Genomic DNA, 16,565 nt, shown 5'->3' on the forward strand with positions numbered 1-16,565 from the left:
GATTTCAAGTTCATGTCAAAGTGTACAACTGTAAAACACTTGTGTCGGATTAGCCCAGATGCTAATTTGGTTCAGCTTTCCTTTCTTACTTTCGTTCTTGTCACACAGCATCTTGCTAGAAGCACATTTTGAGTTAAAATAGTCTAACAGCTAAACTTTATTACATCCATCCATGCCTCAATGTGGAGCAATAAAGTATTACACTGGTCCAGTGGCGTTTCTACATGAAAATACAGGTTGGGCAAGGCTAATATTTTTTATTTTTTAAAATGAGGTACCAGTGTCCTTGACGTCACCCGTTTGTTTACACAGTCGTGGCGATCTTTGTAGAGGTTGACTCCGCCTGCTCCCCGCTATCCTGCACAACACAGGACTGTATGTAAAAATCTAGTTCAACATCTGACCTGTGGAGTGCAGTAATCCGCTAAACACAAAACACTGGTAAATGAACACAGAGAGTGAACAGGCATGAGAGTAGAAATAGTTATATCCTGCTGAGCGATGAATCAGTGCTGATGTGAGGCACTAGCAGCAGCGGGAGAGTCCATTCCTTGGACAGCTGATCCCGCACAGAGACCCCTGGGGAACACTGGGGAACCTATGGAGACAAATCACTGGGGAACCTATGCTCAATGAATTACACTATTGTATGTTCACATTATGTGCGACAGACTGCTGTGTGGCAACTGCCTCGCTGAACTGCTGCCTCTCGACCCGCCAGGCTCATGACATGCCTATATGAGAAATAAATGTCATGCAAAAAAAATAAATAAAAAAAATCATGCAACCTTACAACATTATCTGCGCAGGCTTTGAAAATTGACAAGAACAACGCTTAAATGGAAGAAATAGGATGATCATACGGTGGCGCTGAGCATTCACCAAATAAAAAAAGTTTCACAGCTAATGTAGCCGTTAGCACACTCAGGATCTCGTAATTACGAGATAAGATATCATATATTTACGACATAAGGATCTCGTTTACGAGAAAAGGATCACGCCTCTCATTCATCAATAACGTTGCTGGCTAGCTGCAGGCCGGCAAAGATGACGCTATCCGACGCTATCGTATTTAATCTCCTGCTCGGGTTGAGGCATTGGGAAATATTGATTCTCCTTCAAAGTGAGGAGGGCATTAATATATGTATGTCAACATTGCGCAGACATCTGGGGCCGTATTCACAAAGGATTTTAGGGCTAAAAGTAGGTCCTAACTGGCGAATTTAGGAGTAACTCCTAAAAATAATGGGCGTGTCACTCTTAAATTTAGGACTCCTAACTTTTTTCACTAAGAGCAATTCACAAAGTATTTTAGGCCTAAAAGTAGCACCTAAGTCTAGGAGAGCTTAAAAGTCCTCAAGAGGACTCCTAACTCAGTAAGACCTATTCACAAAGAATCGTAAATGCCTGCGAGACGAAATGTTAGGTATTAAACTTGTTGTGGAGTTAATCGCAATGCAATAACATCCCCGACTAACAGGAATAATCCGATTAGTCCCGAAATAAAATGTTTGGCCACACTACGTTATTTAGCAACAGGGGAAATCCAACTTTGCAATGCCGACGATTTAAAAATATCGCAACCATCAGTCAGCCGTGCCATAAACTTTCCTTTGGACATTCAACAACACACAGGATCAAAGCCAACTTCATGGCAATTGCAGGTATGCCCGGTGTGGTCGGTGCTATTGACGGGACGCACATAGAAATAATTGCACCATCAAAAGACGAGGACGTGTTCGTCAATGGAAGAAAGTGCATTCCATCAACACGCAGGTTGTTTTTGATGCAAATTTTAACATAGCCTACTGGATGTTGTTGCAAAGTGGCCTGGATCTTCAGCTACCCATGATTCGCACATTTTAATGGAGAGCGGTCTGACGAGGCAGCTTTTTGAGATGTACCAGTTGGGTGTCACTTGCTGGGAGACAGTGACTATCCATGCAAGACGTGGCTCTAGACACCCTACCTCATTCCACAACCGGGAGCACAGTTAAAGTATAACACGCCAGCTTCTTCGGTTGCTAAGCGACGTCAACGTCTTTGGCTAACTATTTCTCTGCTGATCAACACTACGTATGGTAAGTTGGTACCAAATAAATTGTAAAAAAACACCTTGTGAAGTTATTTTTTCGTTTGGCAAGTAGCCGCTCATTATCGAAAATAAGCCCCTTCAGGTCGAAGCACCTCCGTTTCGCGTCGGTGTCCGGTTCGCCCTTTCTGGGCTTATTTTCCCGATAATGACCGGTGTTCTATTATCCCACTTAACGTCAATATAACTCTGCATGTGGAAGGGAAAATAGCTTTATTTGCAATTACAATATTATGCTGCTGTATTTTCAGAGACCCCCACAGATATTTGAGTTTGCTGCTTTCATGGGAGCCAGACCTCTCTCGGAGCTCAGCTCCCACTGGCTCCCACCTAACTCGAACCCTGGCTATAGGTCTTTCTACACTGCCGACCGGTTCAGTCGCAGCTTGGCACGCCAGGCGATTTCACCTTCTTATCTCAAGTTTCCTGTGTAAAACCGTGGGGGTCAAATCCCCCGTTCGTCACAGCGCGGGGTTTCTTGGTTCACTGGGGAAGGCGGGGCTGTGCACGGAGTCTCTGACCTCTTTAGAATAATTTGTATTATTGCATACTCCCGAATGTTTTCATTTTTTATGAATGAAGACACCCGCATGCAATGATGAGTTCACTCTATAGTAGGCTAACGATGCTCTTAGCGTCCTACAAGTACCCTGGAGCACTCGTTAGCTACGAGCGTTTTCACAACGTTCGTTACCAAAATGCTTTCGGGAAACGGTGTGAAAACTGTACGATGCTCGTACGACGCACTTCACGATCCACTTAGGCTAACGATGCTTTCGGGAAACTGGGCCCAGGCTGAAAGACTAAATTAATATGGAACTTACTTGCTCCTTTTAAGTATAACATTGCTTGGGGAGTCCAATTCCTCCACTGGAAAGGGTGTAAAGTGCTTGCAACTCTTTGCTAGTTTGCGATCTATCTCTTCTCTACATGTAGTTGTGTTGCGCGAATGCTGCTGAGGGAGGTAGCCTATTTGATTGATTCGCTGAATTGTCAAATCATGTGGTGTTAACAAAAAAGAAAGGCGATACCATTGGCCTGGGGCGCACACTGGTGCGACCCGAGGGCGAATTTTCTTCGAATGACTAGTTATTGGAATGACCAATAACTAGCCTAGCCCAAATCATTGACGTTCAGATGCATCTAAATGGTTGCTGGCGGTGACAAGTAGGCCCTATAACACACAATTAAACTAGGATAAACGCTATGTATTTTTGTTGATTTATTTCGTATTGATAAAAGTTGGTTAATAGTTGGCAGATATATTCAAGTGAATATTTCACGGAGGGGCGGCGCCCTAGCGCCCTCTATTGACCCACCGCCACTGCAAGAGACATACCTTCTACCGCCTCCTCTCAAACCCTGTAGCACCCCAAAGACACCATGACACGAGAAGTACCCTCTACCGCCTCCTCACAAACCCTGTAGCACACTGAAGACACCATGACACGAGACGTACCTTCTACCGCCTCAACTAAAACCCTACATCCCAGAACCAATCTCTGTGATTGGCCAGATCAAGCTCAACACGGGCGAGGAAACTTCCTGCCCACGGATCAAACCCAAAGCTCTGTTGTACGGCCCTGTGAGGACAGGCTTGGTTAGTAGGTAACACACCTTCCGAAGGGAGGGCTCCGGCGTTATTATGTAGAACATGTTAACGTCCTTGGCAGGAGGATCAGATCTTCCTGCACTCTGTGCACACCGCTTGTTTCATTGGATGAACCTACTGCTGTTCTGCAGAGTGAAACTCACCAGTGCAATGCTCTCTCCCTCCCTCCCTCTCTCGCTCTCTGTCTGTTATTCAGATATATAAATATATAAACACACTTCTTACACTTGGTAATGACTTCCCTCCAGAAAGGGGAAGTAAAGAAGAACCCCAGAGCGCTGCGCCAGCAGATAGATCCATCGAACGCTCCTTCATTCTCCTTTCTGGGTGCCTCTCCTTATCGGATTGCTGTGTTGTGTTTTAATTCTAATGTAAAATTCTGTTCTTTCTTATTTCTTTCCTAGACTCTACTTCCTCTCCTCATGTTTAAGAATAGGGGCATGCAAATCACCTCATTATTTTTGTTTATTGTTTCTTCTCTCATGTGCTGATGGTTCTTTACTCTTGACTCTATTTAACAGATTCTCCCAGCCATATTAAGGAAAGTATATAATCAATAAAAGGCAGCGAATATAACAGAAATCTACTCCCATATTGATAATATTCATTGAACATCACACTTCAATGATAATAATAATACTTTCCTTCTATAGTGCTTTCTTTGTACTGGAAGACACTTCACACAATAAGGGCTGTTCAAAGACAGGAAAAGGAAGGGTGTGGGCGGGAGGTGGGGGCTGGGGAAGGTGGGGGAGGATATTTATTGTTTTCTTTACCGCCCACCTCAGTTTTCATGTGTGTGTGTGTGTGTGTGTGTGTGTGTGTGTGTGTGTGTGTGTGTGTGTGTGTGTGTGTGTGTGTGTGTGTGTGTGTGTGTGTGTGTGTGTGTGTGTGTGCAGGCTCAGAGATGGTGGCGGCCCAGTGCCAGAGGTTCGAGGTGAGGAGTGCAGACGGAGGCAGGGTCCTCTTCTCAGCCGACGAGCAGGAGATCAGCATCGGGACGGAGAAGCTCAGAGTCACAGGTACACTCACACACACACACACACACACACACGGGACGTGACAAAAGAAAAGTGACAAATTATGTCGAAAAAGGAAGTCGGGCTGGGATTAAGTTTAGTAGAGAGAGAGAGAGAGAGAGAGAGAGAGAGAGAGAGAGAGAGAGAGATTTCAACAATAGAATGACCAGTTTTCTTGGGAGACAACTTTGCCAACCAATGCCAAAATCAATCTGTATCATTTTGTTACCACTAATGGGCCATTAATCCAGCGACTGCAAGACTGCATGGGTGGGAGAGCGATGTGATGCCTTTTGTTCCCAAGTCCCACTCTTCTCTGAATATTCTGCTGATCTCAAACAAAGAATCCCATGTGTTTTGAGAAGCACTTCATCCCATAATTACAGTTGGAGGAATGTTATTAATCTGTGCAGTGGAAGTTGTGTTGTGAGGCAGCTGCTGTCTTGCTAAGCATGTCCCCGTCTGCTGGAGTCTTTTGTCATGTATGAGCAGTAAAAGGTTGTGAGGGCCCTCATGTACTTCAAACCAGAACAAAATGGCAGAGTTTGCCCTCGGGGCGTCCGGAACGTCCGCCTCAGCAGGCTCAAACGATCCAATGGCCTCTAAACACGGCCTTTAACATCTTGAGATGTCAACTTCACTTCCTGTTGCATTCGGTCACATGGCCAGGTTCTGCAGAAACCTACTTAACCAAAGCACCAATTAGACTTCAGTAGAACAGGGTCTTCACAGAGATGATGAATGAGTATGAATTAAATAATATGAAAGGATATCAGAATATGGAAGATTTACAGAACAATCCCACAACGAAAGGACCAGAAGTTCAACATGCACATTTTACCATAGGTCTGGGCTGTTTCCCAATGTTAAGGAGCATGCTCAATGGCCGCCCTTTTAAGGACGCTACGTCATAGAACGCCGACAAGCACTGTTCCAATTTTGAGAACACTCGAAAATCTGCGCCCTTTTCACACCCTTTGTTTTTGAGAATTCCAAGACTTTTCAAGGATGCATTGCTGGATCCTCAATGAGCCAAAAAAAAAACACAATTCTTTGCGTTGACACGCTGTGCGGAGTACTTAAAAATTGTGGATGGAAAGCAATACATATTGCTTTACACAAGTGAAGTAATTTTTTAAAGAACATTTTCAGAAATATTTTGCACTGTATGCTTTTTATAGATTCATCATGTGAATGCAAAAAATTAAGCTTAAAGACCTGTGCGATTTATTTCAAACGTTTTTACAACTTGATGATAGTCTATATTTTGCATGGATTGATTTGTTTTAATATGTACGTAGTTGGTGTTTAAACAAACTATTGTCGCCAATAACAATTTCAACAATGAAAATATTAAAATATTCACCACTGGAGCAGTATTAAAAAGCGGAAGCGGAAGTGCTTCCAAACTCTGAACAATACAAACGCTAGGCAGCACCCTAGCCTCATCTCCAGAGGACGCGACTCGCAAGGAAGTGTTCTAGAAAGGCTGCAGCCTACACATTGAGAAACAGGCCTGGATTATTGCAATCCAAATTCATAAAATAGAAATGTAGCGTTTAGTCCAATTTTTTAATAAAGTTCAAAGAATTTGAAGATATTTATGGCTAGATAGCAGAAGTGCTTTGAGGATGTGTGAGTTCATTCTCCATTAAATCTGAATTCAAAAGTGAGGTCAATAAAGAATTAAAGAATATAACAACTATTGTCTTTTAAACGTGGTTACACAGATATATGGTGTCGTCAAATTGCGCCCATGGAGGGAAGACTATTTCAAGAAAAGATCCCCGAATATACCATGTTTATATCCAAATAATGATAATGTCCCTTTTTCTGTCCCGTGAGAAAGGTGTCAGTCATCTCCCTCCCAGCTGCAGTAAACTGAGCCTCATTGCCACAGAGAAAAACAAAGCGCCCCACAATGTGCCCCTCCCCCCACGGGGGTCCTGCTGTTTAATGATATTCATATGGCACCATCAGTGGCACTGCAGTTTCCCTTGGTTTGGGGAAAAGTCTATATACTGATACCTTCTTAAGCCTAATGAAATAATAATACTTATCATAATAATGGTACCACATAACAATAACTCTAAGTGTTGTTCACATTACGGCCTTACCACCATGGACACGCCTGATCTCGTCTGATCTCGGAAGCCAAGCATGGTGGGGCCTGGTTAGTACCGCCTTGGAATACCAGGTGCTGTAAGTGGTGTCGGGTGATGGCCTATAGGTGGCACTCTTCTCTCTGGCCCCTTCACTCATCAATCCCGATGCCCCAGTGCAGTGACGGGGACACTGTGCTGTGGAAGGTGCCGTCCTTCGGAGGCAACGTAAAACAGAGGTCCTGACTCAGTGAAGTCATAAAAGATCCCAGGGCACTTATCGCAAAGAGTAGGGGTTTCCCTGGTGTCCTGGCCCAACCAGGCTCAATCAATCTGGCCCCCGAATCATCCTCCTGTATAATTGGCCGACTCATTAATTCCCTCACTCTCCACCTCAAGCTGGTGTGTGGTGAGCGTTCTGCCGCAGATTGGCTGCCGTGCATCACCCAAGTGGGTGCGACACACTGGTGGTGGTTAGTGAGGTTCCCCCTTCACTGTCATTTGTTATTGTTATTACATTGTCATTGGGTTGTAAACATAAGTATGATTGATTATCAATGTGAAATTAGTTTATTTGCACCAATGTTGTAATGCTTCCATTATGTAAATAAAGTCAGTGAGCTCTTGAAGGCATTGTATTTATTAGGGCGGCTGGGGACATGTCCATACCAATGTTATCAAACCAGTACATTCTCCCTACTAAGAATTGCAATAAAGATGAAAATTTATTTTAAGACGTCTTTTAACCTTTTGATTTTTCATATTTTTGATGTCCTTTAGCATATATATTTAGATTGCTATATTTGTATATTTTTTATATATCACACTCCAAACTCTGCAATAAACTGGTTTAAACATCCTCACCGTATGTCCTGGTTTTGGGCAAGACTCATCATGCTCCCTAGGTGATGTGTTGCAAACACTGCCCGGAATGTATCTTCGACTTGATTTAAAATGTTTTGAACGTCTCAAAGATGTCTCTTTTGAATTTTTTAGATGGCTATAAGACGTCTTAACTTCGAACACTTTAAAGAAATACCACCAACACCATGATCCTAAAACCAAACTATAGAACCAAAAACCGAACCTTCATTGTAAAACCTTAACCCCTAACCCTTTGAGGGAACCCTAACCCCCAAATAAACCCTAAAACTGTCACGGTTAGCGGGTGGCAGGCAGGCAGGTAGGACCCAATAGCAGACAGTTCAATAAAAGGATAATTTATTAACGCAAAAGGCAAGGAACACGGGTGACGCGGGCGACGCAGGTAACAAAGGGAACACCGGGAACACAAGTAACACCGGTAACACACAGGACACAACTCACCACAAACTAAAATGATCCGACAAGGAACAAAGGAAAGACAAGCGCTTAAATACCAAACACACACAGGGCACGCACGCAACGAGTAACAGCTGAAACACATTAGGGGAGGGAGCAGTAATCACACAGGAGGGAAACTTGACCAGACATTGGGAGAAACAAGACAGAGATACCAAAGTAAAACAGGATACACACCAAAACAAGACAAGGAAACCGACAGACCCACGACATGCAATAAAATTTGTCAAACCTAAATAGGGAGGGTGGGTGGGTGGGGGGGGGTGCCAGGAGGAAAGAATCAAAAAAAATTCTGGAGGCCTGCAATCCTGGAGGCCTGCAACGGCGAAGACCCACAGGTGGCCGGCATCGGCGAAGACGAAAGCGAGGTAGAGGGCGGGTGCCCTCTGGAGGAAGGCAAGGTAGAGGGCGGACCCCTTCTGGAAGGTTTGGAGGGCGGAACCCCTCTGGAAGGGAAGGTAGAGGGCGGGCCCCTTCTGGAAAGTTTAGAAGGCGGGACCCCTCTGGAAGGCAAGGTAGAGGGCGGGCCCCTTCTGGAAGGTTTAGAAGGCGGGACCCCTCTGGAAGGCAAGGTAGAGGGCGGGCCCCTTCGGGAAGGTTAAGAAGGCGGGACCCCTGTGGAAGGCAAGGCAGAGGGCGGGCCCCTTCTGGAAGGTTTAGAAGGCGGGACCCCTCTGGAAGGCAAGGTAGAGGGCGGGCCCCTTCTGGAAGGTTTAGAAGGCGGGACCCCTGTGGAAGGCAAGGTAGAGGGCGGGCCCCTTCTGGAAGGTCTGGAAGATCTGGAAGAGGGGCACCCTCGGGAAGGAGTAGTGTTCAGGAACCGGGGGGCTCGGGGACCGGAGTCAGCTCAGGGGCTGGAGAGAAATGTTGAACCGGATGGCACTCCAAACTCATAGCCCTCACTCTGATAGTCCGTAAGGCAGACAGTTCAATAATAGGATAATTTATTAACGCAAAAGGCAAGGAACACGGTTGACGCGGGTAACAAAGGGAACACAGGTAACACACAGAACACAACTCACCACAAACTAAAATGATCCGACAAGGAACAAAGGAAAGCAAAGGCTAAAATACCAAACACACACAGGGCACGCAACGAGTAACAGCTGAAACACATTTGGGGAGGGAGCAGTAATCACACAGGAGGGAAACTTGACCGGACATGGGGAGAAACAAGACAGAGATACCAAAGTAAAACAGGAAACACACCAAAACAAGACAAGGAAACCGACGGACCATGACAAAAACGATAGTTACAACGGTTCTAATAATTTTGTATGTCCGCCAGAGGCGGTACTTTCAGCTCCTGGATATCCATCACATGCACGTGCAGGTCAACTGTTTATATCAACAAAGTCACTTGTGACGTTTGCCCCCGCCCCGGCACTTAAGGTACGTTCATCTCAGAAGTGACCAGTTGGCAATATTCTCCTCTGCCTTCCGAGTGACTGCCAAGCTCAGGGCCACATTAACCCTATAAAACCTTGCAAATGTGCAAGCCGATGCCCAGGATGCCGCAATACAAACTTCAGAAAGTGGGACTCCACGTATGACTGCCAATGACGCAGCTACACTCCGAGTTGAGTGACCACAAACGCAATGTGGAATTGGGAGGCCGATAACTGATGGCCTCCAGGATCCACTTCAATAACCGTTGCTTGGACAAAGCCTGGCCTCGCGCTTGTCCTGTGTGGCAGACTAATAACGATTCAGACTGTCAGAATCCAGCAGTCATTTCAATATATGTTTTCAATGCTCGGATCGGCTATAGAAGAATATCACTTTGCCCCACCTCCCCCCCCTGGGTTAGGGGCTTGAGGATCCGAAACTGAACGGCTGGTTAGCATACGTTGCAGAGATTAGGTATCAGGCAAAAATTACGGGTTTGGCCACAAGGTAACCCCTGTGCGTCGGGACTCTACTGTAGGCACTCCTGGCTGACAGACAGAATGTGTAGCTCCCCCAATCTCTTAGCTGATGACATGGCCAGGAGTAAAAGCAGTCTTAAAAGACAACCATTTGAATTCTGACCTCCCAAGAGGTTTGAATGGGTGTTGGAACAGTGTACACAGCGCACACACACAGCATTGCCCTCAGGCTCAATAGCCGATGGTAAGCCCATGAGAGCAGCTCCTGAATCAGCCTCAGGGATGCTAGAGACCTTGTGCTCCCTTGGTGGTTTATATTGTAAACCACTGACATGTTGTCTGTCCTTATAAGGACATGTCTCCCTGCTAGGACTGGCAGGAAATGCTTGAGAGCAAGAGCGACTGCCTGAAGTTCCAACACATTTATATTTTGCTCCCCGTGTTGAGGGTCCCATGAGCCTTGAACAGTTCGGTACTGCGACATAGCCCCCGATCCAGTGAGGGATGCGTTGGTCGTTACCACTTCTCTGCAAGAAGGAATGGACCCTAAATTAACCCCTGAAGTCAGAAATTAACGCTTCTTCCATGGCTGTAAATTTTGTAGGCACCTGGTAGTTGTTGCTTAGTAACGGGGACGCTGGCGAGTCTAACGCCGCTCTGTATGGCTTGTTTTTATTCAGTATTTTTAATATTTCTCACGAATGCATTGAACATTTTCTTGTTTTTTTTGGTCTTTAGTAGTTTAGCTAAGTTTACTAGTTTTTGTAAGTGCGCCAGTTTTCTTAATTTTTACGTGTTTTATATGTGGAGTCGTACAGTTGCTTGACAGTTGGTGGACGCTGTTGCCTTTTGAACACTGCTGCTCACCGGTTGCCGCTTCTCGCTCTGAACATCATCCTGAACATAATTTTTTCGAGATTTTCTTTTTCTTTATCTTACTAGTCTTTTAACTTTTTATTAGTTTTCTTTTGCTTACTTTCAACACCTTCTGTCTGAAACCCTTCTGGACCTCGGATCGGACTACAATTTTCCCCTTCTACCCCTGGAAACTGGTCCCTAGCTAGCCAGCTGGTGACCAGCTGGATGCTACCTGTCCGTGCTACTGCTGTCAGCTGTCCGGGACCTGCCTGCAGCGCTGGGCCATTGATTAGCTGGCTGCCGGGTGAGCCATTGCGGGGTGACTACATGCTAGCTGGCTGCTACAACCCTGCCCTCCGTCATCGTCCCCTGCTTAAACACTGGTATTCCATCTCCGAGCTCCTCCAATTACGCTCTTCACCATGCACTCCTCCCGGACACATTATATCCAACACAATCTAAGAACTCGGACTCCTTCGTCGGCCACGATATGTCCACAGAGGCAGCCGGAGGACGTTTGTTTACTCCGGCTCAGAAAATTCCATTTCCTCACTGTGGGCCAATCGGCACCCGCCAAAGACGCGACGTCATCAACATTACAACCACACCGTGCGCACTGTTTATCTCACTCCGCTACCCAGAGCTCCTCAACCCGTCACAAACAAAAACTCATCTCTTCTGAAATTTGCACTTCTCAACACCCGTTCACTTAATAAAAAAGGACTTCTCCTCAGTGAATTTATTTCTGATTCAGCACTGGATTTTCTCTGTCTTACTGAAACCTGGCAAAAACCCATGGACTATTTTTCACTCAATCAAGCCACGCCCCCTGGTTACTCTTACATTGACAAACCTCGTCTGGATGGTCATTCTGGTGGTGGAATTGCCATCATCCATCGCCATGACATTAAAACCAGTGCAACATCCATCCCAACCCCTTCTTCATTTGAATCCCTTTCTTTTAAACTGTCTGGTCCCAAGCCCCTGGTCATTGCAGTCATTTACCGTCCCCCTAAGCCCGACTCTGCCTTTCCCTCTGATCTATCTGCATTCCTTACCCAGCTCTGTGCTATATCTCCATCCATTCTCCTCCTGGGCGATTTCAACATTCATGTGGACTCCTCTGTCTGCAAACCCGCAATCGAACTTCTGGAAATCTTTTCATTCTTCAACATCACCCAACACATCGATTTTCCAACTCAGAACAAAGGCCACACCCTGGATCTGGTCTGTTCCACTGGCATCACAATCAGTCACCTGGCCAGTAACAACCTCCACATCTCCGACCATCTGGCCATTACTTTTCAAACTCACACTCCCTCCCCCCATGAGAAGCAAAAACGCACCATCACTTTCCGCAACCTCAAATCCATCAACCCATCCTCTCTTTACACATGTCTTTCTGAGTCCATCGCTAAACTCACCATCACCCACAACAACTCCCCCGACTACCTGGTTAACTGCTATAACTCATCCCTCTCATCCTGCCTTGACCAGCTTGCACCTGTTCAGTCTAAATTGGTCTCATTCTCCCACTCTGCCCCATGGTACACTGACGAACTCCGCCATCTCAAATCCAGACGACGCCAACTGAAACGGCTTGCCCACAAAACAGGTCTTACCGTCCACCAGGAAATGTACAAACAACACCTCCAGCTATACAATGAAACCCTGAACTCAGCCCGCTCCTCCTACTACTCAGGAATCATCCAGTCTGGCAGCAGCAATCCAAGGACCCTCTTCAACACCATTGGATACCATCTCTCACTCCTTCTCAGATGAAAAATGCAATAACTTCCTATCCTTCTTCAATGATAAAATCAGCACAATCCACAGCCAGTTGACCATCGACCCCGCCCTACGTCCCAAACCGGATCCCCCCCTAACCACCGGTCAATCCTTCTCCACATTTGCTTCCATCACCTCCTCAGATCTTTCCTCCATAGTCTCATCCATGAAATCAACAACCTGCAACCTGGACCCGCTCCCCACCACACTTCTAAAGGCCTGTCTCCCCATTCTCTCCACCCTCATCACTAACACTGTAAACTCCTCTCTATCCTCCGGCCATGTCCCCTCCTCCCTAAAGCTTGCATCAGTCACCCCCGTACTAAAGAAACCCGGACTGGATTCCCCTAACAACTACCGCCCCATCTCTAATCTACCTTTTCTGTCTAAAATCCTGGAACGTGTTGTTGCCAAACAACTCATCACCTACCTTGACACCAACGACCTCTTTGAACTCTTCCAATCCGGTTTCCGCTCCAAACACAGTACAGAAACTGCCCTCCTCAAAGTGACCAATGACCTTCTGCTATCCTCTGACACTGGCTCCCTAAATATCCTCATCCTCCTTGACCTCAGTGCTGCCTTTGACACGATCAATCACTCCATTCTCCTCTCCCATCTCCAATCCACCCTTGGCATCACTGGCACCGCCCTCTCCTGGCTCGGATCCTATCTCTCCGACAGACATCAATTCATCGCCATCAACAACTGTCAATCAGCCACTACTCCTCTCATCCACGGTGTCCCCCAGGGTTCTGTGCTTGGTCCACTCCTCTTCATTCTGTACATGCTTCCTCTTGGTCAGATCCTCCGTCACCATGGACTCCGGTTCCATTGTTACGCCGATGACACACAGCTTTACCTCCCCTCCAAAACCATCAGTCCTTCCACCCTCTCAACCCTCTCCAACTGTTTGACTGACATCAAGACCTGGATGCAAAACAGCTTTCTCAAACTCAACTCCAACAAATCCGAAATCCTCATCATTGGTCCTGACACCCTCACTCACTCCACTCTGAACTTCACCCTTAACATTGACGGCTCCACCATCACCCCCTCCACCAAAATCCGTAACCTTGGAGTTATCCTGGACCCCACTCTCTCCTTCCTCCCCCATGTTAACCATATTACAAAAACTGCCTTTTTCCACCTCCGAAACATCGCCCGCCTCCGCCCCAACCTGTCAACTACCGCTGCTGCGACACTCATCCATGCCTCCTCACTGGTACCCGCTCCAGAGAACACATCACACCTGTCCTCCGTGAACTCCATTGGCTTCCAATTAAACACAGAATCAACTACAAAATCTTACTCATCACCTACAAGGCCCTCAACAGCCTAGCCGCCCCCTACCTTGCCGACCTCCTCCATCACCACGCCCTCTCCCGATTCCTCAGGTCCATCTCTGCCAACCTGCTACAAGTTCCACGGACTGAGCGACAGACTTGGGGTGATCGGGCCTTCTCAGTTGCTGCCCCCACCCTTTGGAATTCACTCCCCTCCCACATCAAAGTCTCTCCAACCCTCTCTTCTTTCAAATCTGCCCTCAAAACATACCTTTTCACACTAGCCTTCCCCACCTAACTCCCACCTTATTCTTCATGTTTAACCTCTGTTTTTCTTTTATTCCTAGTCTGTCTTACATAGTTTTGATAGGGCAATATGTAAAGCGTCTTAGAGTACCATATTAAGCGCTATATGAATTTAATTTATTATTAATATTATTATTAGTAATTGTTACTAGCTTGTGTTTGTGGTGTGTTGGATGGAACCCTAGCCTTTTCATCCATATTTGGAGAGGCCTCAAAGAAAGGAGGCCAAGGGGGACTACTGAGGAAGCTGCTGTGAGCATGCCCAACAGCGCCTGGAAGGATCTGAGAGTCAGAGCCCTGCCTCTCCTGAATTTCACAATGCAGCGGAGAATAGCGTCCATCATTCTGACCCCTTGAAACCTCGGCGTCAGCGCCTGAATTGGATGGTGTACTCATCTTTTTTTACCCTCCGAAAGGGGCGATATTCAGGTGCTGTGCGCTGAGCCGTGCGAAAGGGTGGGTTGTCGGTTGGCCAGCGAAACCGCTATGGCCTTGATGACACTTACAAAGGGCTGCGATGTTGGCTGAATAGTAGTACCTGCCGTAGTGGGCCTCTGCCCCTGAATGGATGTGCGGGGCAGACTAGCAAACTGCTGCCTGCTTCACGTTACCTGTATGCTGCGTTCCAGTGTCTGCTGTGCGGGAGGCCCAAAGAGTTGTCCTGGAACCACTGTTAGGGAACGAAGGGCTTTCCTGCAGGGTTCAGACAGTGGTGACTGAGCCAACCAAATCTGTCGCCGTCCCAGGGTCAGGGACGACATTAGTCTCCCTAGCTCTCTTGTCATGAAGGCAAATGCCTTCAGTGAGGCCTCACTCAGGACTGGAGGGTCTGTGATAGGGACAGAATGAGATGGGACATTGACTTGCCTATGCATGCAACTCGCGCCACCGAGTCATAGCTGTTCCCAATTAGCTCGTCAGTCAGCTGTGGCCGTGGACAACGAGCGCCTGGCCTTAATGCCTCATCAGGTGAGAGGATAAGGGCGGCAAATGCTAGCTCTATGCACGGCATGCAGTCCAGACCATGACTGGATGCATCCTGCATATTAGCCAGGGTTCTGCAGTCACTGGGGAGATGGGAGAAACGTCTGGGGTCTGCCCAGCATCTCTGTAACTCCTCAATAAAGGTAGCTGATGGAGAAACACTAAAAGACGCTGTAGAATTGGCCTGCTTGAAAAAAGGCAATTTGCATACTGACCTGCACTGGTGCTGCTTCTAAGCACAGGCGTGGCATTCTCAGAGCGGGTTTGATCGCTGATGTTTTGCTAGCAACTGAACCCTTCAGTGAACTGTGTCCTGTTACGTAAATTAAGCGCATAAGCTGCATTAACCCCACATAGCCACATGGGAGCAGGATCAAACATATGGGCTGTAATTACCAAACACAGCCACAAGGGAACAGGACCCAACATACAAGCTGCATTAACTACTCCAGCCACAGATGGCAGCACCTTTAGACAGGGGAGGAAGCCGGAGCCAATACGTCACATAGGCCACGCCTACTTGATACAAACGCGGAGCAGGAGTGAGATCAGAAAACCATTGAACCCCCGTTGGTAGCCTTGCTAGAAGACAGGTCAGCCGTGGGTCGCACCACGCACATGTCAAATACTATTCCCCTCCTTTTGCTTCATTGTTACCAAACCGAAATACTTTAACAAATAAAGTGAGTTAAAAGCGATCCGGTTTAGACTACTTTCTTCAAGAACACAGCAATTCCGAAGTATCCTCTGCCCACTCATCAACCGTCGCTAGACTCTCTGAGGCCGTGATAGAAAGCACATCTACCTCTCGGGCATCCACCGCTGGAGACAGTACAGGGGGCCGCTCGGATGATGATCCAATGCTAATGCGTGGTCGCCAGCAGGCTGTGCTCCCGGCCTTTGTAAATTAAGGAGCATTGCCTTAATCTGAGCGAAACGCTGAACCTAGGGTGTCTACCTTCTGGTTCAAAGGATCTTGGAGTTTAAACCTCTTTATAGGAGCCAAAATCAAGGTGTATGCTCTGTGTGGTTTGACTCCCGGGTGACCTGGTTGACGCGCTGTGTTGATGTTCCCCAATGTTTGCACTATGCAGCTGCGTGAAGCAATGGATGATCCGTGCGATCGTCTCCAGTTTGCAACACGTTTATTTCCTCACCATGACACCAATTGCATGTGAACAAATTCAGATAACCTCAGTGACGTAACAACTGTAAATATGGTACTACTAGCGGTCAAAAACCGTGTGCCCTTCTGGGGTCAAACAACAGAGGTAAGGCAAGGCAAGGCAAGGCAACTTTATTTATATAG

At 46.8% G+C, this 16,565-nt stretch overlaps 2 protein-coding genes and 1 pseudogene across 2 annotated transcripts in view; 2 read left to right on the forward strand and 1 right to left on the reverse strand.

Annotated features, from left to right (window-relative positions):
- LOC132453326 (zeta-sarcoglycan) overlaps positions 1-16,565 on the forward strand; it is a 607,697-nt gene that overhangs the window by 446,287 nt on the left and 144,845 nt on the right. The window contains exon 5 of the mRNA XM_060046170.1: positions 4,604-4,726. Within this exon, the coding sequence (XP_059902153.1) occupies positions 4,604-4,726 (123 nt within the window). The remainder of the gene's footprint in view (positions 1-4,603; positions 4,727-16,565) is intronic.
- Positions 1-16,565, reverse strand: part of LOC132453325 (uncharacterized) — a 268,078-nt gene that overhangs the window by 133,131 nt on the left and 118,382 nt on the right. The gene's annotated exons all lie outside the window — the stretch shown is intronic.
- LOC132454817 (5S ribosomal RNA) lies at positions 6,827-6,932 on the forward strand (annotated as a pseudogene).

This window comes from Gadus macrocephalus, chromosome 3 (assembly GCF_031168955.1).
Source record: "Gadus macrocephalus chromosome 3, ASM3116895v1".
Taxonomy (NCBI): Eukaryota; Metazoa; Chordata; class Actinopteri; order Gadiformes; family Gadidae; genus Gadus; species Gadus macrocephalus.